The following is a 23,097-nucleotide window of genomic DNA, read 5'->3' as shown; positions in this document are numbered from 1 at the left end:
ACTCAGAGGGAAGGACGCTTACCCCTCTGGACCTCCCTTCGCCTATGCGCTCTCTTTCTCTCTCTCTCCTTCTCTTTCAAATACATAGAAATCTTTTAAAAACCCTTGGAATAAAGAAGTAATGAAAAAAGAAATTACAAAGTATCACATATTGAATGAAAATAAAAACATAATATGTTAAAAATTTCTGGAATCCTCCAAGAATAGCACTCATCTCACCATTTATAGCACCGAGGTATATATTAAAAAGAGAAGGAGGCGGGGCAAGATGGCAGAAAAGTAGGGTCCCGAAGTCACCAGTCCCCACCAACTTACCTAGATAACTTTCAAATCATCCTGAAAACCTATGAATTCGGCCTGAGATTTAAAGAGAGAAGAGCTGGAATGCTACAGTCAGAAGAGTTCGCGCTTCTATCAAGGTAGGAAGACGGAAAAACATAAAGAAATAAAAAAGCATCCAAGGGGGAGGAGCCCCCATGAGGAGCCAGGCAAAGGCCACGCAGCTAGTGCCCCCAGGACAGGAAAGCCCAGTCCTGGAGAAGCAGAAACTTTACCAATCTTCCTGGAAGGAAAGGCGCTTGCAGGGAGCTCGGGCAGGATCCCAGAAGGGGTACAGATGCCCTCAGGCTCCAGGGGCACTAAAAGAGCAACTGCACTCTGGGGGAGATCCCTCCACACACTACGGGCTGAGCTCCCTAAAGGGCTGGACGCCGCGCCCAGTGGGGCCCCGGGAGCAGCTCAGGTGGTGGCCACTGTGCGGCCCCGGGAATGTGATTCCAGCGGTGCAGACCCCAGAGCCCAGGGCACCGGGGACACAGCCCAGGATCCGGCACTCCCCCCGGGGCAGGTAGAGGCTGGGAGGGCACAGGGCAGCAAGGACGCTCCTGCTGCCACGCGGCCCCAAGCTGTGCAAATCTACGCCCCCTGCCCCCGGACCACCCAGGCCCCTGCGGACTGGGAGCTGTGGTAGTTACTGCGGGAGCTGACTCAAGAGATGGAGAGCTGGCTGCCGCCACTCTTGTTATTCCTCCTGCTGTCACCTTGTACCTGGGACTGAACAGGAGCTTCACAGGATAAACAGCTTGCACTGAGCCCTGCACCTGGCAAGGGGCTGGGCAGCTCCCCCAGGTGCACACACCTGAGAATCACCACAGCGGGCCCCTCCCCCAGAAAACCAGCTGGAAGGACAGGGGAAAAAGCATTGACCAAGCAGCACTGGAAAGTCCCAGGGGAAGTCAAGGGATTTACAGTATATAGAATCAGAGGATACCTCCTCTTGCTTTTTGTTTTCTGTTTGTCCTCCCCCTTGCCCCCCTTTCCTCTCTTTTTCTCCTTTTTCCAGTACAACTTCTTTTTGGCCACTCTGCATTGAACAAAATGACTAGAAGGAAAAACTCACCTCAAAAGAAAGAATCAGAAACAGTCCTCTCTCCCACAGAGTTACAAAATCTGGATTACAATTCAATGTCAGAAAGCGAATTCAGAAACACAATTACAAAGCTACTGGTGGCTCTAGAAAAAAGCATAAAGGACTCAAGAGACTTTATGACTGCAGAATTTAGATCTCCTCAGGCAGAAATTAAAAATCAATTAAATAAGATGCAATCCAAACTGGAGGTCCTAACAATGAGGGTTAAAGAGGTAGAAGAACCAGTGAGTGACATAGAAGACAAGTTGATGGCAAGGAAGGAAGCTGAGGAAAAAAAGAGAAAAACAATTAAAGGGTCATGAGGAAAGGTTAAGGGAAACAAATGACAGCCTCAGAAGGAAAAATCTAGTTTAACTTAGGGTTAATAGGGGTTCCAGAGGCCACCGAAAGAGACAGAGGACCAGAAAGCATATTTGAACAAATCATAGCTGGGAACCTCTCTAATGTGGGAAGGGAAACAGGCAACCAGATCCAGGAGATAGAGAGATCGCCCCCTGAAATCAATAAAAACCACTCAACACCTTGATAGTTAACAGTGAAACTTGCAAATTCCAAAGATAAAGAAAAGATCCTTAAAGCAGCAAGAGACAAGAGATTCCTAACCTTTATGGAGAGAAGTATTAGGATAACAGCAGACCTCTCCACAGAGACCTAGCAGGCCAGAAAGGGCTGGCAGGATATAGTCAGGGTCCTAAATGAGAAGAACCTGCAGCCAAGAATACTTTATCCAGCAAGGCTCTCAATCACGATAAAAGGAGAGAGAAAGAACTTCCAAGACAGGCAGGAACTGAAAGAATATGTGACCACCAAACCAGTTCTGAAAGAAATATAAAGGGGGACTCTGTAAAAGAAAGAGGAAGTCCAAGGAAACAATCCACAAAAACAGGGACTGAATAGGTATCATGATGGCACTAAATTCATAACTTTCAAGAGTAACTCTGAACATGAATGGGCTTATTGACCCCATCAAAAGGCGCAGGGTTTCAGACTGGATAAAAAGAGCAACACCCATCTATTTGCTGTCTATAAGAGACTCATTTTAGACCTAAGAACACCTACAGCCTGAAAATAAAAGGTTGGAGAACCCTTTACCATTCAAATGGTCCTCAAAAGAAACCAGGGATACCTATCCTTATATCATCTAAATTAAAGTTTATCCCAAAGACTGTAGTGAGAGATGAAGAGGGACACTATATCATACTTAAAGGATCTCTCCAACAAGAGGACCTAACAATCATGAGTATTTATGCCCCGAATGCGGGAGCTGCCAAGTATAACAGTCAATTAGTAACCAAAATTAAGACATACTTAGCTAATAGTACACTAAAACGGGGAGATTTTAACATGTCGCTTTCTGTAAATGACACATCTTCTAAGCCCAATATCTCCAAAGAAACAAGAGCTTTCAATGATGCACTGCACCAGATGGATTTCACAGATATTTACAGAACTTTACAGACAAATGCAACTGAATACACGTTCTTCTCAAGTGCACAAGGAACTTTATCCAAAATAGACCACATACTGGGTCACAAATCAGGTCTCAACTGATAACAAAAATCTGAGATTGTCCCCAGCATATTTTCAGACCATAATGCTTTGAAACAGGACTAAATCACAAGAAGAATATTAGAAGAAATGGAAACATGTGGAGGTTAACTACCATCCTGGTAAAAGATGAAAGGGTCAACCAGGAAATTCAGGAAGAATTAAAAAGAGTCATGGAAACTAATGAGAATGAAGATACGACTGTTCAAAATCTTGGGATACAGCAATAGCACTCCTGAGGGGGAAATATATCGCAATATAAGCATCCCTCAAAAAACTGGAAAGAACCCATATGTAAAAGCTAATCTTGTATCTAAAGTTGCTGGAGAAAGAACAGCAAATAAAACCTACACCCAGCAGAAAAAGACAATTAATAAAGATTTGAGCAGAACTCAATGAAATAGAGAGTCGAAGAACTGTGAAACAGATCAACAAAACCAGGAGTTGGTTCTTTGAAAGAATAAGATGCACGAACCATTAGCCAGCCTTATTTTTTAAAAATTTTTTATTTATTTATGATAGTCACACACACACACACACACAAACACACACACACACACACACACAGGCAGAGACATAGGCAGAGGGAGAAGCAGGCTCCATGCACCAGGAGCGCGACTTGGGATTCGATCCCGGGTCTCCAGGATCGCGCCCTGGGCCAAAGGCAGGCGCTAAACCACTGCACCACCCAGGGATCCCCATTAGCCAGCCTTATTAAAAACAAGAGAGAAAAGACTCAAATTAGTCACAAATAAAAATGGAGAGATCACCACCAATACCACGGAAATACAAACGATTTTAAACACTTAGTATGAGCAGCTATACACGAATAAATTAGGCAATCTAGAAGAAATGGGACTCATTTCTGGAAAACCACAAACTAGCAAAACTGGAACAAGAAGAAATAGAAAGTCCAAAAAGGCCAAACACCAGGGAGGAAATTGAAGATATCATCAAAAACCTCCCAAGACACAAAAGTCCAGGGCCAGATGGCTTCCCAGGGGAATTCTATCAAACATTTGTAGAAGAAACAATACCTAGTCTACTAAAGCTGCTCCAAAAGATAGAAAGAGATGGAGTACTTCCAAACTCATTCTATGAGGCCAGCATCCCCTTAATTCCAAAACCCAAGACCCCACCAAAAAGGAGAGGTAGAGAGAATAAGCCTGATGAACACAGATGCAAAAATGCTCAACAAGATAGTAGCCAATAGGATCCAAAAATACATTAGGAAGATTATTCACCATAACCCAGTAGGATTTATCCCCGGGATGCAAGGCTGGTTCACCACTCGTAAAGCAATCAATGTGATTGATCATATCAAGAAGAGAAAAAACAAGAACCATACGACCCTCTCAATAGAGGCAGAGAACGCATTTGACAAACTACAGCATCCATTCCTGATCAAACCTCTTCAGGGTGTAGGGATAGAGGGAACATTCCTCAGCATCTTAAAAGCCATCTATGAAAAGCCCACAACAAATATTATTCTCAATGGGGAAGCACTGGGAGCCTTACCCCTAAGATCAGGAACAAGACACGGATATCCACTCTCACCACTGCTATTCAACAGAGTACTAGAAGTCCTAGCCTCAGCAATCAGAAAACAAAAAGAAATAAAATGCATTCACACTGGCAAAGAAGTCAAATGCTCCCTCTTTGTGGTTGACATGATACTGTACATAGAAAACCCAAAAGACTCCACCCCAAGACTGCTAGAACTCATACAGCAATTCAGCAGTGTGGCAGGATACCAAATCAATGTCCAGAAATCAGGGGCATTTCTATACACTAACAATGAGACTGAAGAAAGAAATTAAGGGGTCAATCCAATTGACAACTGCACCCAAAACCATGAGATGCCTAGGAATAAACCTAACCAAAGAGGTAAAGGATCTCTACCCTCAAAAGTATAGAACACTTCTGAAGGAAATTGAGGAAGACACAAAGAGATGGAAAAATATGCCATGCTCATGGATTGGAAGAATGAATATTGGGAAAATGTCAATGGTACCCAGGGAAATGTATACATTTAATGCAATCCCTATCAAAATACCATGGACTTTCTTCAGAGAGTTGGAACAAATCATCGGAAGAGTTGTATGGAATCAGAAAAGACACCGAATAGCCAGGGGAATATTAAAAAAGAAAACCAGAGCTGGGGGCATCAAAGTGCCAGATTTCAGGGTGTACCACAAAGCTGTGATCATCAAGACAGTGTGGTACTGGCACAAAAACAGACACCTAGGAAAATGAAAAAGAATAGAGATGAATAGAATAGAATCCAGAAATGGGCCCTCGACTCTATGGTCAAGTTATATTCGACAAAGCAGGAAAGACTATCCACTGGAAAAAAAGACAGTCTCTTCAATAAATGGTGCTGGGAAAACTGGACAGTCACGTGCATAACAATGAAACTAGACCATTCTCTTAAACTATACACAAAGAAAAACTCAAAATGGATGAAAGATCTAAATGTGAGACAGGAATCCATCAGAATCCTAGAGGAGAACACAGGCAACACCCTTTTTGAACTTGGCCACAGCAACTTCTTGCAAGATACATCCATGAAGGCAAGAGAAACCAAAGCAAAAATGAACAGCAAAATAAACAGTCAACAAAACTAAAAGACAGCCTCCAGAATGGAGAAGATATTGGCAAATGACCTATCAGATAAAGGGCTAGTATCCAAGATCTATAAAGAACTTAGTAAATTCAACAGCAAAGAAACAAACAATCCAATCATGAAATGGGCAAAAGACATGAACAGAATTTTCACAGAGGAAGACATAGACACGGCCAACAAGCACATGAGGAAATGCTCCGAATCACTGGCCATCAGGGAAAAAGAAACAACAACCACAATGAGATACCACCTCACACCAGTAAGAATGGGGAAAATTAACAAGGCAGGAAACAACAAATGTTGGAGAGGATGCGGAGAAAAGGGAACCCTCTTACACTGTTGGTGGGAATGTGAACTGGTGCAGCCACTCTGGAGAACTGTGTGAAGATTCCTCTAAGACTTAAAAATAGATCTACCCTATGACCCAGCAGTTGCACTGCTGGGGATTTACCCCAAAGATACAGATGCAGTGAAACGCCGGGACACCTGTACCCCAATGTTTATAGCAGCAATGTATAGTAGCCAAACTGTGGAAAGAGCCTTGGTGTCCTTCGAAAGATGAAAGGATAAAGAAGATGTGGTCTATGTATATGATGGATTATTACTCAGCCACTAGAAATGACAAATACCTACCATTTACTTCGACATGGATGGAACTGCAGGGTATTATGCTGAGTGAAGTAAGTCAATCGGAGAAGGACAAACATTATATGGTCTTATTCATTTGGGGAATATAAAAAATAGTGAAAGGGAATAAAGTGGAAAGGAGAGAAAATGAGTGAAAATATCAGGGACGGTGACAGAACACGAGAGACTCCTAATTCTCGGAAACAAACACGGCATGGTGGAAAGGGAGGTGGGCGAGGGGTTGGGGTGACTGGGTGATGGGCACTGAGGGGGGGCACTTGATGGGATGAGCACTGGGTGTTATGCTATCTGTTGGCAAATTGAACTCCAATTTAAAAAATAATAAGATATCAAAAACAAAAACAAAGATTTATCAACACTTGACAAATGAGAAATAAACCTAACTTTTTAAATGACAAAAATTTTGACAGCTCAATGAAGATATACAGATGTTAAATAAGCTCAACATTATCAGTTATTAGGGAAATGTATATTACAACCATAAATGTATATATTTATACACATATATATGTATTTATGTGTGTGTGTGTGTGTGTATACATATATACACCATACCCATCCATGGCTACGATTAAAAAACTGATCATACTAAGTACTGATAAATATAGATGGAGGAGTTAGAAACCCTCACACACTGCTGGTGGGTTTAGAAAATAGTACAATGACTTTAGAAAACAATTTGGCAGTTTCATAATAAGGCAATATGAAGAGACAGGAGACTTAAGAGTGATGGATATGTTAACTGTCTAAATTACAGTTATGGTTTCACATGTGTATATATATGACAAAACTATCAAATTGTATACTTCATACACGTGCAGTTTACCTAACTAGGGCTGTTGGAGAAAGAAAGCCTCTATTATATGAAAAATCATCTAAGACAGTGGCTGAGACATGGATGGAAAGATGGATATGAAACCATACAAGATGAAGCTAGTGGCCTATGGTCTTTCACCTCATAGCATTAAGTAGTAATAGCTAAGCTTTAAGCAAGGGGGTAACGTGATGAAATGTAAATTTTTAAAAATGTATAGTAATTATGGTTGCAGTGTACACCAAGATCCCGAGAGGTGGAATGGCAGGGAAAACAGTCCTGAGGTTAGCTCAGTAATCTAGGAGAAAAATAATGGTAACCTGACCTTGGGTGAAGACACAGAAGAGAAGCAGAGTTCACAAACACATCAAGTGTGCCATTCCCACGTGGACAACCACAATGGAAATTATAGTTCTTTGGCTGAGAGTATTCAATAGTTCTCTATTTTAATATAAAACATACTTCTGAGATGAGTAGCTCTATAACTCCTCAGTGTTGTGTGGCGCAGCACTAGACGAGATGTGCACATATTACTACAACCATATATACAGAAAAAGGCTTTATATTTATACGACGGCCCTACCTTTACAATCCATGCCAAGTTCAATGAGCAACAGGGAACTCTTATAATCAGAGTATTGCAACTTGCAATCCTCTGAAGCTGCTTCAGATGACTGAGTTAAGTCATCAAGATGCTCGTCATCAAGATGCTCCGCAGAATTCACTTGCTTTTTGACCTACAAATAAATAATACTATTTCAAAATGTCATCCAAATATTTATAAAATATACTAAGTGTAGAAAGATGATAAATATCCATCTTTTTATAAAAGCAAAAAAATAGGTACTTTTTAAAAGAACTGATTTTTATCAAAAAGACCTTTATCAATAATTGGTGTTTCTGAATAATTTTTTCACAGCAGATGTCTATACAACAAAGGAAAATTTTCATTTTTTCACTATGCGTTTCATAAAGTAATTTTTTTTACCACGGAATAATGTTTCTGATAAATATGAAATATCAAAATAATATAATAAAAATATATCATGAATGAAATAGAATTATAATATAATAAAAATATATCATAAATGAAATAGAATTATATATTTTGTTTGTTTGTCTACCTTGTTCTTTTCCTTAGATGTTTTCTTTGCAGGTCTAAAAAGAGGAAGGATTCTTTTCAGGAAAATATTAAATACTTAAAATACAAAGAATATTTAAAGCATATCTAAGCAATATTAATAGCAATATTAACAAAGTATTAAATTTAGATCAAAATTGCAAAAGTAAAGGAAAATCATAATGTTACTTACATTATTTGATAGGGGTAAATATACCACATTTTTTGTTGTCATTTTCAATAAAAACAAGTTTTCACTAAATCAATTTGGAAAGTGCAAACTGTTTTTTTAATGACATAAGCCCTTTTTAAATAATCGTGATATTAGTGTTTTGAAGTTTTACTGTGCAACTACTATGCATTATTTGGGACAGTTTACATATCCTAAAGGGTTTTTAGGCCTTACACAAACCGTATGAAGCAGGCAATTATACTGGGTATCTTTTCACAGGAAGCAAATGAGGCACAGAAATTCTAAGGAACCTCCCCAAGCCCATACACCTGGTAGGAGCAGACCACCCAGAACTCAAGTCCAGGAAATGTCCCTTCCAAACATGTGTTTTAAAATATGTGGTAAAAGTAAGTTAAGTATTTCTAAGTAATGTGATACCAATTGAATGTATAGTATTATTCCATTTCTAGCTATAATTATTCTAGAAATAATTTCTGAATCTTACATACCTTTTTAATTTTTTATTTTTTTAAAAGATTTTATTTATTTATTCCTTCACTAGAGTGACACACAGAGAGAGACAGGCAGAGACATACAGAGGGAGAAACAGGCTCCCCCACAAGGAGCCTGGTGTCGGACCCCAGGATCACGCCCTGAGCCCAAGGCAAGACACTCAACTGCTGTGCGACCCCGGCATCCCACACACATTTTTTTAATTAAAACACTTCATACCTAGGCAGTATTGAAAATCTACTTTCAATAAACTAAAGATTTAATTCGTCTAAAGAAGTTCATTAATGGGCATTCCTTTACTCATTCAAATGTTCATTCATGGATTCAACAATTACTCATGAAGCACACAATATGTGTCAATGACGCTGCTGGTACAGTAACCGTGGCTCTTGTAATTTAGAACTTTATAATCCAAAAGTAATAATCTATGATAGATGAATAGTTTTTCAATTGTAAATAAACATATTGTTTTTTTTTTTAATTTTATTTATTTATGATAGTCACATAGAAAGAGAGAGAGGCAGAGACATAGGCAGAGGGAGAAGCAGGCTCCATGCACCGGGAGCCTGACGTGGGATTCGATCCAGGGTCTCCAGGATCGCGCCCTGGGCCAAAGGCAGGCGCCAAACTGCTGCGCCACCCAGGGATCCCGTAAATAAACATATTGTAAATAAACAAAACCATTCCCCTTTCCCCAGAACCTAAACAAATATTAACTTAATATAATCAGATACTCCAAAGCCCCTCACAAAATCATAGCTATTCATGATACTGTCAAAGGTACTGAATACCTTAAAACCTATCAAGAAATGATTAGTTCTATTCAGAATCGCCTATGTGTCTGTATATTTACTATTATATATATATATATATATTTTTTTTTCAATCGATGAAGGATAGTATCTGAATATTCAATTATATGAGAATACTGCACGGTGGAACTGATTCTAAATAACCTCTTACCACAAAACTCATATCCTAATCTGGGGGTCCTGGGATCGAGTTCTGCTTTGGGCTCCCCACAGGGAACCTGCTTCTCCCTCTGCCTATGTCTCTGCCTCTCTCTCTCTCTGTCTCTCACAAATAAATACATGAAATCTTAAAAAAAAAAGTCACTCCTCCTCATCCTAACCTTTCAAGTGGTGTTTTTGATATACTTGAGTATTTCTTCCCTCAGCCTGTACGACACTATATTACAGTGTTTTACTTATATAATAATCATAGTTAACGTTCCTTCAGAGGGAAATAAAGAATTTATGGGATTTTACCTTCTTTCATCCTGATCCATTTTACTTAGACTGTTGTCATTACTCACTCGTAGTAGACTACCAGTTAGGGAATCGGCCTCCTCAAAGCCTGGTGTAATCACAGATGCTTTTGATGCCCACTTTACATTTTTATCTTTCTTTATTTCCATGATAGACAAACCAGGATCATTACTTAAAACAAAAATCCAGTTAAAATATCCATTAGAAAGCCAATATTTTCTAATAATTTTACTGGTAAGGAATAAAAAAAAATTTTTGTAAACATCTGTTACCCATCTGAATTCATTTATTAATTCATAGAACAGTTATGAAGTGCAACCATATGCAAGGAAATACACATATACAATTATGATACAATGTCATTTGTGGGGACAAAACTGCCTGTGTAGGACCTGTGGAATCAAGTGCCATTCACCAAGGCACGGGGGAAAAGTCTCATCTGCCCATGCATCGGGTAACAGGCATACGCACTACACACCCAGCTGTGGATCCGGCAAAAGCCCATAAATTGGCGCCACCCTCACCCTCACAGCCACCATCTGGGAGCCCCTGGAAAACACTTAGATAATCACCCATGGGGGTAGAGAGTCTTCGTGGAAAACCAGCTTTCCTGTAGAGAAGTTCTAGCACATCACCAGAGCAAAACAATCAGGTTTGGACACATGGGAGCGGTAGTCATTAAAGACTGGAGGAGGTGACTGCTACTTCAAAGGCAAAGACAGCAATGCAAAAGGATATGACAAAATCAAGGAAATATGACACCAACAAAGGATTACAATAATCTTCCTGTAATCAATCTCAGACACGTGGAGATCTGTAATTTATCCAAGAAAGATTTCAAAATCTCAGTCTTAAGGAAATTCAAGGAGCTACCAGAAAACACAAAAAGCCAATTCAGGGGTGCCTGGGTGGGTCAGGCAATTAAGTGTCTGACGCTTGATTTCATCTCAGGCTATGATCTCAGGGTCATGAGATTGAGCCCTGCATCAGGCTTACACTCAGCACAGTGTCCCTCTCCCTCTGCTATTCCCCCCTAGCTCACACACTTTCTCTCGCTAAAATAAATGAATAAAATCTTTAAAAAACAGTTAATTCAATAAAATGAGGAATACACTACATAAACAAAATGAGAAGTTTAATGAATAGCTGGAAGGGCTTAGTCAGTTTAAGTGTCTGACTTGGTTTTGGCTCAGGTCATGATCTCAAGGTCGTGGAATCACCCCCAGGTCTGCTTGAGATCCTCTCTCCATCTCTTTCTCTCTCTCCCCACTTGCTCGCTCTTTCTTTCTTTCTTTCTTTTTCTTTCTTTCTCTCTCTCTCTCTCTCTCAAATAAATACATTTTTAAAAATAATTTTAAAGGGACAAAGAAAAAGAAAATGTTTTGGTAACTTGTGCATACTTTTAGCCTAGTATCTAATCCTAATACAAAAAGCTAGATTTACCAACAGAAAATTATATATATTTTTTCATGGACTAAATGCATGCAAGAAAATATTATGAGCATATAGCTATGTAAATTTACAAAAAGACTGAATTTTCCCATAGGAGATTATCGGTTGAATAACTTTAGGGCACTGAAAACAAAAACAAAACCAGCAATTACTGTTTTAAAACTGCCATACAGATAACTCTTCTAGTTAAATTAAACATCCAAAAAAGATGGATCTTCCTGAAAGCAATTATTAAACAATTCTTCTCGACCCAAATTTCAGAAGTAAATCTGTAATTATGGATACGAAATAGCTTTCATTTTGAAAACAGTTAATAGAAGCAACTTTTAAATAGAAAACAACTGGTTAAAGACACCTCAAAGTTATGTTGGCGGGGGAATGCTAACATGCAGCCATGGTAACGAGAACCCATCAGAACCAGTTTTAAATGTTTGTAATGATCAATGCCATCTGTCCTCACTCACTAGCCAACCAATGTCAGCTTCTCCCTCATGAAGTATAGCCAATGTGGGACAAAATCACTCCAATACGCATGCCTTGAGTGCCAACCAATCAACAACAGTCTTACCCAAATTACCATGGTGGCTTCAGATGATGACAAACCACTTAATTCTCTGAAAGTCTCCCAAGTCTTAAACTCCACTTTTCCTGAAACTGTATATAGAAAGCGAAGACTACTCTGTCAGAAAAGACTGTAAGTGGCCAGCATAGCTCCCTCTTATTAGTCAGCAGTAAATTCCGACTTCACCTTTATATTTCAGATATTGAGGGCTCATATCCTCTGGCAAAAATGTTTAAAGTCCTATAATAATTTACCACCATATTTCATTTTCCTTAATGAAACATAAATGAAGTTTGCTCTTCCTTTGTTCCATTCTACTATAATTAAAACTAACATAAATACCAGTAAAAGAATAAGTAGCAAGTAACCACAAGATTAGGCCCAAATAATCCACAAAATGCAGATAACGGACAGGTTAAATTGTCAAAATGGACCCATGCCAACCGTTCTTTCTGTTTAAGTGAGAATTGGTATTATGTTAAAAACAATACACATGGTTTAGTTAAACTCCATTCACTCAACAAACATTTATTGAATAGCACTATATATGCTAGAATGTTCTCTAAGCACTGAGGACACGGCCATAAACAGAAAAAACCCTACTCACGAGGATAGTAAACATAGTAACAATAAACTACACAGTATGAGAGGAGAAAAACTAAAGCAGAGAAATCAAATTTCAATGTGTTGTAGCAAAAGGGGTGGTCGAAATACTAGTCAGGATAAACCAAGAAGGGCCTTGCTGAGAAAGTGACCTTGAAGCAAAAACCAGGGAGAAAAAGAGGGAGCAAGGAGTAAGCCATGAGGATACCTGAGAGAAAAGCACTCCACAGAGAGTTTATAGCAAGTACAGAGGTATGCCTGAAGTGTTTATAATGAGGGTGGGGGGTAAGAATAGTGAGAAATTCAAGTGTGGCTGAACAGAAGGAAAGGGATAGAAAGTAGTTCAAATCAGAGAGACAGAGGGAGGAAAGGATAGGGAGGGACCCGAGATGAACAAGTCACATAAGGCCTTGTAGCTATTAGAAAGAACTTGAGTGAATGGGAGGCCATTAGGTTTTGAGCAGAGGAGGACATAATCTGACTTATGTTTTAATAGATCCACTGTGTTTAGAATTAATGGAAAGTGAATTTTCGAAGATTATATAATATGAAGTCACTATTGAAAAATTTGATGTGGTGCATGTTGAAATATATGCTCTTTAAAATGGAAGAATAAGGGGCGCCTGGTTGGCTCAGTCGGTAAAGCGTCTGCCTTCGGCTCAGATCATGACCCTGGAGTCCCGGGATCAGCCCCACTTCAGGCTCCCCGCTTCTCCCTCTGCCTCTGCCGCTCCCTGCACTCACACACTCTCTCTCTCAAATAAATAATCTTAAAAACATTTTTAAAGGAAAAATAATAGCCTGTATGCAAAGTGCCTGAAAAAGAAGATTCACTGCATTAACAACCTCTTGGTTTATAGCATAGGGATCAAATGTTTATACAGAATATGGGACAAGTTGCCATGTGAAATCTCTTCGTAATAATATTCAGATCAATTTGAGAGTCCAACATTTGAGCACTCGTGCATTGGGAACCAAAACCAAAAACCTAATAATTAGCAGTTTTGTTGGTAATAAGGTAGAGTGCCAGTGTAGCAGGTAACTTCCCTTTGCAACTCAGCAGATATTAAAAGTATTCTAAAGTTATTGTAAGACATCAAACCAAACACTTTAAATATACTTTGGGGGATCCCTGGGTGGCTCAGCAGTTTAGCGCCCGCCTCCAGCCCAGGGTGTGATCCTGGAGTCCTGGGATCGAGTCCCACATCAGGCTCCCTGCATGGAGCCTGCTTCTCCCTCTGCCTGTGTCTCTGCCTGTCTCTCTCTCTCTCTCTCTCTCTCTGTCTCTCATGAATAAATAAAAATAAAATTAAAAATTTTAAATTTGTTAAACAATCAAAACCCTGCAGACCTAAATTCATTTTCTCAGATAGTTACATGCTGCATTATTTTATAGGTGTGAAAACTTACTTCCTTATGGATGGAGAGTTAGACTTCCTCCAAGTTTTTGATAGATAATCTTAACATATATATGTAACATGTTTATGTAAGTATTCTTAATATATCTGTCATATTTTATAAATATAATAATATATAATAAATGTTCTTAGAATATGTGTGTCTAAGTGTTGACACAAGTCATGTTTTCCTATAGGATCTACTCCTGGCAATGAAGCCGTTGGGATATAGGGACAGCATATATGAAATTTGAAATGCACTGCTACATCACTCTTCAGAAAGGATTTGTCAATTTTCTTCCTCTCTCTCGCTTTTAAAGATTTTTATTTATTTATTCAGGAGAGACACAGAGTGAGGCAGAGACATGGGCAGATGGAGAAGCAGGCTCCTCATGGGAAGCCTGATGCAGGACTCGATCCCACGACCCCGAGATCACAACCTGAGCCAAAGGCAGACGTTCAACCACTTAGCCATTCAGGTGCAACGGATCTGACAATTTTCACCTAACAACAGTGTATGAGAATGACTTTTTCCTTACATTTGCTAACCTAGGTTATTTTTTTTTAGTTAAATATTTATCACTATGCCTGCAAAACAATTTGATACCTTACCGGTCTTTGCCTTTTTCTGTTTAGCACCCTGGGTGGAATATCTCTACTAAAAATATAAAATGTGTTAAACATGAACATTAGCTCCAAACAGAATTTGTTTTATAGAAAAATAATAATTATCTACTGTTTAAATATTGCTATAGGCTTACCTATCAGAATCTTCATTCTGCGTAGTAGGAAACAGGTGGTTATCAGTTTTTCCAGTCTTTCTTTGTTGAATTAGTCCAGCAGCAGGAGCAGGAGCAGCAGCAGCAGCAGCAGCAGCAGCAACAGCAAGAGCAGTACCAAGAGCAGGAGCAGCAGCAGCAGCAGCAGCATCATCATATATGTTTTCTGCTCCTTCCATTTTATTACTCGTGTGCTGCTTCCTTTCTTTTCCAGTCTTGAATGGAAATTTGATAGTTACAACTTCATTCATTAAAAAGAACTTTTTTCATTAATTGTATCATTTGACTCTTTAATGTAATTTTAATCAATAAAACTATCTTGCACTGAACTTTATCATTACCTGTAATTGTAATTTTTGGAAATTCTGCTTCATTTCTGTTGGAATAGAACAACATAATTTTCCAGAATTCCAAAAAGGACTTTCTTAATTTTGTGTTCATATCTACACTTTGTTACCTAACATTCCCAACTTCACCCCATCTGACCAGCAGATACAAAGAAATAAAAAGACACAAAAATCTGTCCTCTTCCGTCTTTACCATCTGGATTTTGCTTACACCGACAGATTCAAAGGATGTGACATTGTGATGCTCCAGGAACAAAGAGGAAGCTTTCCATTTCTGCACTGAGCTATTCTTTCCCCAACTGCCTTTTATAATTCTTTTTTCATTTGGATCCCAGAGCTATCAAAAAAGTCACTGTGTTCATTAAAATATGTGAACCAAAGTTCACCACAACATAAAAGGTGCAAAACTGATATTAGTGTCGAATTTTGGGAAATGAGTAATGCTCCCCAAATTTCACATTCCATAACCATAAAATTTTATAGCTAGAGGGTATAAAAATAATTATCAACTTTAATCCCATTTTCTATTGATAATGGGAATAAAACCAAAAAAGGTTACATGATTTGTCCAAAGTTCCTAAAGTGGCATTACCTAGCATCAAAGAGATGATACAATTCCTTGATGCTGAATCAAATAAATGACCCAACAAGTTTATTAATCAGCTATGCTAAAAGTGTGACTTTGGCACAGTAATTTAATACCTTAATTGGGGATGAGGCACTTAGCTAATTTTTATTTTAAAGGAGGATATCTCTAGATTTTATTTTTCACCTCAAACATCAGTTTTCTCCCTTAGAGTCAAATACTGAAGGTTTGCTGAAAATCTATGCTACCTACATGATAAAAGTCGTATGTGTCAAAATATATCATACTTTATTAAACAAAATGTAAAGGTTTGATTTAACAAAAACACCTGAGAATGATGATTAAACAAACACATATATGTGTATACACACACACACACACACACACGTGGACACCTGGGTGGCTCAGTCAGTTAAACATCTGCCTTTGGCTCAGGTCATGATCCCCGGGATCTAGGATCAAGACCCGTGCATCAGGCTTCCTGCTCCGCCAGGAGCGTGCTTCTCCCTTTCCCTCCTACACCTGCTCCCATTTGTGTTCTCTCTCTCAGTGTCAAATAAAATCTAAAAAAAAAAAAAAAAAAAAAAAAATTTTTTTTTTTTTTAATGTAGAGGAGATGCCTGAGTGGCACAGTTAGTTGGGCCTCCAGCTCTTGATTGCAGTTCAGGTCATGATCTCCTGGTCATGGGATTGAGCTCCGCTTCAGGCTCCACGCTCATTGGGGAGTTTGCTTCTCTCCCTTTCTCTCTCCCTCTACCCCCTTCACCCTGCTCACACACTCAAATAAATAAGTAAATAAATAAGTAAGTAAGTAAATAAATAAATCCTAAAAGAAAAAAGGAGTCTGTTTTTAAAAACATGGGAGAAAAAAACTGGTGATAATGCAAATATTTGTTCTTAAAAATATCTCAAAAAGTGGTCGTGTTGGAATTTGAAGTTCCAAGAGTTTGAGGAAAGCAGAGAAGACTATACATACTGAAGCAATAAACAGAAGCAATAAATAGATTGGTTTAGATGAAATGTTTGTTTATATCCCTTCCCTTAGCTATTGCTTCTTTTCCATGTTATGTATTCATTTATTTTAAAGATTTTATTTATTTATTCATCAGGGACACACACACAGAGAAGCAGAGACACGGGCAGAGGGGGAAGCAGGCTCCATGCAGGGAACCCGATGTGGGACTCAATCCCAGATCCCGGGATCATACCCTGAGCCAAAGGCAGACACTCAACAGGTGAGCCACCCACCCAGGCATCCCAACTTCTTTTCCATTTTATTGTTTATAGAAGTGCAACTTATATTTAAGCCAATAGATAAAAATCCTAGATATTATGATATATTTTTTAAAGATCTATGTATTTTAGAGAACAAGACTGATAGCATGAGAGAGGCACAGCGGGAGAGAGAAACTCAAGCAGACTCCATGCTGAGCACAGAGCCTGACGTGGGGCTCCTCTTCACAACCCTGACATCACAACCCAAGCCCAAAACAAGACTAGGACTCTCAACTGACCGTGCCCCCCAGGCACCCCAAGATAATCGCATTTTTAAAGCAATTTTCTCTACGGTTACTCTGGTTCATGAGGTCACAGGGTCATAGCGAAAAGAGCTTCCCAGTTCACACGCCACTTGGGAAACTGAAAGAAACTTAAGGAACACAAATCTTATGTTTTCCTGCATTCCTATCATTTAGATAGCAGAAATAATATTATTTCTGAACACAATTATATATTCAGATGACCCCATTTTATACATGAGCTTTTTTCTTAAGTGGAAAATCAAAATGGCTCAGATATGACAAAGACAAAAAAATCAAAAGAGCAGCAGCAAAGTGAATCTCTCTACCTCTTTTTGAAGTTCAACTTTCTCTTTTTCCAAAGCCAGGAGTTCTACTTGTAACATGCCTTTCTCATTCTTAAACCTTTGCAGATTTTGCATATCTTGCTGTAATTCTTCTTTTTGATATACTTTTGATGTTCTGAAAGGACGTGGTGAAGAACTCACATTTTCTAATGCAGGTTCCGTACTTTTATAGTTATTAGTACTGTCATTATCTGCATCTAATGGCTTCTGGAAAGAGTCTTGTATTGGTTTTGTTTTCTTGTAAGTGTTCGTAATAGCAGAAGTATCATGCCTTTTCTTCTGAATCATTTGTTTCGCCACATTGGAGTGGGCAAGCCGCAAATCAAAAAGGCTTTCTGGGTCACTATACGGAGGGATATATCCAGTGTCTAATTTACTATTGGTGGTATTTTGGTTCAAACTTTTGGCCATCTGCATGTCAAACTCTTGGTCTTCTTTCACTTCAAATGTAACTAGTGGGTTCCTTACTTTTTTATTTTCTGGATCGCTATCAAGACTCTCATTTTTGTTAAAAACATGCTCACCTGGTTTGTTATCATTTTCATGGGAAGAAAGCTTAGAAGATGACTGGCAAGCATAGTCTGGGGACCCAGAGTATGAATGAGAGAGAATAGCATTTTCGAGACTAGGCTCTTTTTGTTCAGGAAAGGCCTGAGGTACTACAGAGACAGACACTCCCAATTCATCCTTTTCCTCACAATCAAGTGTAACTTTTGTCACATTAGGAGGTATTTCCTTTACGTCTGCTTCTTTAGAATTACCACGTAGTGGTTCTAACTTAGGATGAGTAATAATTTGGTACTTTTCACAAGTTTTACCAATCTTCTTCTTTAACTCTCTGCTCATGCGTTTCACATTATTTTTCCAATCTAATTTGCCTTGTTTCATCTGTATCTCCTCATACTTCTTGTGCACACGAGGATGTTCTGAATGTACAGATCTATCACCCTGTCTATCACATTCCATATTCATTTCTGGTTCTCGAGCCATATTTTGCAGTTGCACAAGTGGAATGTTAATTTGATTGGTTTGGCTTTCAGATGTCTTTTCAGCCAGGATACATGTTTGTAAAATAACTTTATCCTTAGGTAATCAAATACGGACAAAGAAAAATAGAAAATAATTAAAATTTAGTTATTAGCTGTTCCTAAGTCACTGGATTATAACTAAGAAGTGAGGACAGAAGAAAAGCATAAATCCATTCACTTATATTTTGTCAGGTTTTTCTTAACTAAACAATTCAATACAGTTACATCTACCAAAAAATGAATCAGATGATTTTTAATGTTACAAACTTAAAAACACTTTATTCCCTTGTATCTTAAAGAGTGAGCCCCGACAATGCATTTCAGGAGTTTTTACAAGTTTGAAACCTAGATAATAGGCAAACTACATTTTTGGGGGGCAAATATCAATTAACATCAAAGAAAAATAAATTCCTATATTTTAATTTAAATTATATACTATGATAGTGTTAGACATCGCTATAGATTATCTGCTTGTATCCAGCTCTAATATATGGTAATGTCCACTGAGAGTGGATAAGAAAAATATTAATAATATGGATTTCCTGTGCTGAAATAACTGAAAGAGTTATTGTTTATAATCCAGCTACAAAGGTCCCATCCTGGAAGGTGTGATTCTACATAGGCGATCGTGCTGATTTCACGACCCCATTCTCTCAAGTCAACTACACAGAGATCACAAAGCAGAATAAATCTTTAATCTTGGCATTTGTAACTGGAAATAGAGAACTAGACACTTTGAACCACTGAGAATAATCACTCCTTGTACATGAGTCTAAGTCAGTAGTCATCATTGTTATACTGCTCATAATTTCAACTGCTTAAACATGACTCAATATTTGATGCTACCTTCTTTATCATGTAAAGAAGTTACAAAAATAGAAGAAGCAAAGAATATTTAGAATTATTTTTGTCTCAAAAGATTTTTTTTTGCCTAAATTCCAAGGATGAAGTTTAGCTAAACTTAGTTACTAGAAATCATAGCATTTTAAGTTTTGTAACTCGTAAAATTTTATAAAAACTAAATATTAAATTACACTCTATTGACTTCAATATATCCACTCAAAGAGTTTCACTTGAAACATGTAATATTAGAAAAGCAGGGAAAACAATATAAAACCAGAAATTTAAATTTAAAGCTTTACATACCTGGGGGTGGTTATTTTCACTTTTATCAGGCCTTTCTTGCTCTTGCTTTTGCTGTGATGCCACTTCTAAGTCTGGTTCTGATGACAAATCTATATATTTAGTTAAAATGGACTACTTAGAATGGTTAGATAAAAGCTATTACCTCTATAAAAATAGAAAATATCATTTATCACTGAAGAGTTTAAATTCATCTTTAGCTGAATATTTAAGAAATACTTCTAATTATCTAAAATTTCAACAAACCATTTGAGAAATACTAAACGTCACCAGGTTAAAGGCACACAAACATCTCCAAGATTCATTCACAAATTCATCCACTAACATCCATGAACAAAACAATCAGAAACAAAAGTTTAAAATCCAGTAGAAACATATAAAATCACAAGAGATTATTCTCTACTTTGTAACAGTACCTCTTAAACAACACCTGAAGCTTCAACCACAACGTTATTCATCATTTCCAAAATTATTAGTACTTTTCATGTCTTTATCAGTGTATATCCTCTGGGATACACTGGACATACATCCTATGGGTGTATGTGCCCAATAAGTAAACGTTTCTGAAATTATTTTCCTCTACTACTTGACAAATTTCCTTGCATCTTTTAGGACTCAGACTGCTGTGTAAAGTCATCCTTGATTATGGCTATCCTTTCTCAGATAAAAATGCATCTCTTTCTTTGGGGTTACCTTAATACCTTACAGCTTTTTCTAGTGCACCTTCACCACCTGAACTGTAAACTACTTCTTTATGTGTCTAGTTCTTTTGCTCCTACACTGTAGGGGACAATCTCGATGAGAGAGAGAGAGAGAGAGAGAGAGAGAGAGAGAGAGAGAGAGAATCTTGAGCGGGCTCCACCCCCAGTGCTGAGCTCCACCTGGGGCTCCATCTCACAAGTCTGAGATATGACTGGAACTGAAATCAAGAGTTGGAGACTCAACCGAATGAACCGCCCAGGCATCCCTGTAGGGGACAATCTCTTAAATCATCTTTCAGTCTTCATGTTACTTATAAAAGTAACTTCATGTTACTTATAAAAGTAAACAGTCTTTATGTTACTTAGTACTACTTACTGAGTTCCCACTAAGTGATAGATACGGGACCGGGTTTAAAGAAGCACGTATCTACAGAAAATGGGGAGAGCATGCAAGGCTGTAGTAAGACAAGGGAGAGAAGCACACAACAGGGTAAATATTTGTCTAAAATAGAGAGATTACAGAGGAAGACATCACTAGCAGTTCAGGATACCAGAGATAAGGGCAGACGGTATAAAGGGCTAAAGATGAAGACTTAGGCAGAAGTCAAGATTATGAAAGCTTTGTATGTAATTTTAAGATGCCTGGACATAAATATGTTTTCAACAGTGGTTCACAGTCGTATATGCATTTGAGACAGATCACTCTAAAAACTGTGGGGAGGGATGAGTGTGAGGGGTACTGTGATCAAAGACAGGAGATGAATTAGAAAGTGTAATGCAAAACAAAGATGATACACACCTGAACTGACAGAATGGTTCCAGAAATATTCAGAATATAAAATCATCAGGGCTCAGTACAGAATAAATCTGTATTAAGTGAATCAACAACAATCTTGGCATCAAGGGAAAAGAGATATATTTTACATGAACTGTTTTATGTTGCTTGCATGTATTTTGTAATCGTTTTTGTTTCACATTTTCCTGCGGTACAGGAGCCTATAGGCGTTTTCTTTTTAAAGTCCTGTTTCTTGGATCTACCAAGCTCACAAAGAAGTAACAGCAAACAAATCACTTGTATAGATCAATACACTTGGATTTACAGCCTATACTCACTACTCCTGGAGATAACTGAAAATCTTTAGAAAATGAGTTAATTCTAGAAGAAAGAAAATAACAAAACTACAGGGGTGAAAAAATATTATACGATATGTTAGTACAGACGTGATCATATGACTGATAAAGGACACTGGATTAACTGATACATTAAGTAGAACACATGTTAGATGTGGTTAATCAACTGAAAATCTTAGTAGAATTAGAACTGACTTTCCATATATTCTTTTTAAATGATATTTGATACTTAAAACCAATATTCCTTGGGAACTCTTTACTCATTTAAAATAATAAAACAGCACCTGGGTTGTTCAGCCAGTTAAGTATCCAACTCTTGATTTCAGCTTGGGTCATGATCTCAGGGTTGTGAGAGACTGAGTCCCGCAGTGGGCTCCGTGCTGAGTGTGGATCCTGCTTGGGATTCTCTTTCTCCTTCTGCCCATCCCTCCCTCCTTACTTTCTGACACTCTCTAAAAAAGTAAAATAAAAATAATCAAACAAGGAGATGGACTATGCCTACACAGCTGAGAAGAGGACACTATGTAGTAAATTCTCAATGATTCCAATTACTGCTGGGAAAGTCAACTCCAAAATAAAGTCATAGAGAATATAGGAAATATCTTAATATTCTGTTTGGGAAGGTGCTTTTGTTTGTTACAGTGAATATAGTGTGACCAATACTTATGAATTTAGAGCTATAAAAATAAAGCTAAGAAACTACGTCGTGAGTAAACAATCTTTACATCTCTACCTAGTTTTCCCAACTGGTCCCCAAATTCTAAATCTAATCCCGCTACCCACTCTCAAGTGAAAGCTGAATACGAGCCTAAAAGAAATTATTTCCTCCTAATTCTCTTTCTTATTTATATGTGGCTTTGGTTAGAGGAAGAATGCAAAAATGTCTTGCTGAAAGATGCTCTGTTTGGTGGTAGGTTGCATGAAAGGAGTAAACACAAAGTAAATTTTACCACAAAATTATTTTTGAAAAATCAGAACTATGGTGAAATCATGAGGACACTGAACTCTCTCTGATTCTTTACCTTTTTTGCTCTGTTTTCTAGTAGCAGTGATTCACACAGGCCATGGAGCATAGAATTCTCTAACTGAAACATAGCTCCAATATTAATATTTTATCTATTAAGGTCATCTGTCCAAATTCTGTGGATGCTGACTCATTTTTGATCATTGGTTGTGATACAAATGGGCATTTATTATCAACTTTCAAATCCCCAGTTCTTTGACAAGTCTCATTACTGAGGGACAAACTAGAATCACAATCAGAAAAATCTGAAAACAAAGTTTCCTTTATTAGAATGTAAACAACAATACAAACTTAACAAATCTGTACAAATTCTTTTGTTAGAGAAACAGCCACAAGGCCTGC

The 23,097-nt window shown here is 38.1% G+C and overlaps 2 protein-coding genes across 7 annotated transcripts in view; one reads left to right on the top strand and one right to left on the bottom strand.

Annotated features, from left to right (window-relative positions):
* LOC140633127 (coiled-coil domain-containing protein 144A-like) overlaps window positions 1–23,097 on the top strand; it is a 606,261-nt gene that overhangs the window by 273,836 nt on the left and 309,328 nt on the right.
* The window catches only part of LOC140633286 (ankyrin repeat domain-containing protein 26-like), a 169,390-nt gene that overhangs the window by 87,022 nt on the left and 59,271 nt on the right, over window positions 1–23,097 (bottom strand). For all 6 annotated transcript variants that reach the window (XM_072825617.1, XM_072825618.1, XM_072825613.1 and 3 more), the window contains 6 exons: window positions 19,903–19,991; window positions 17,711–18,811; window positions 14,914–15,146; window positions 10,139–10,309; window positions 8,190–8,223; window positions 7,649–7,802 (listed from right to left, as the gene is read on the bottom strand). In XM_072825617.1, coding sequence (XP_072681718.1) covers window positions 7,649–7,802; window positions 8,190–8,223; window positions 10,139–10,309; window positions 14,914–15,146; window positions 17,711–18,811; window positions 19,903–19,991 — 1,782 coding nt within the window. The remainder of the gene's footprint in view (window positions 1–7,648; window positions 7,803–8,189; window positions 8,224–10,138; window positions 10,310–14,913; window positions 15,147–17,710; window positions 18,812–19,902; window positions 19,992–23,097) is intronic.

This window comes from Canis lupus, chromosome 5, assembly GCF_048164855.1.
Source record: "Canis lupus baileyi chromosome 5, mCanLup2.hap1, whole genome shotgun sequence".
NCBI classification, from domain to species: domain Eukaryota; kingdom Metazoa; phylum Chordata; class Mammalia; order Carnivora; family Canidae; genus Canis; species Canis lupus.
Note: the sequence above shows the minus strand (reverse complement) of the source record. Positions and strands in the feature narration are given on the sequence as shown.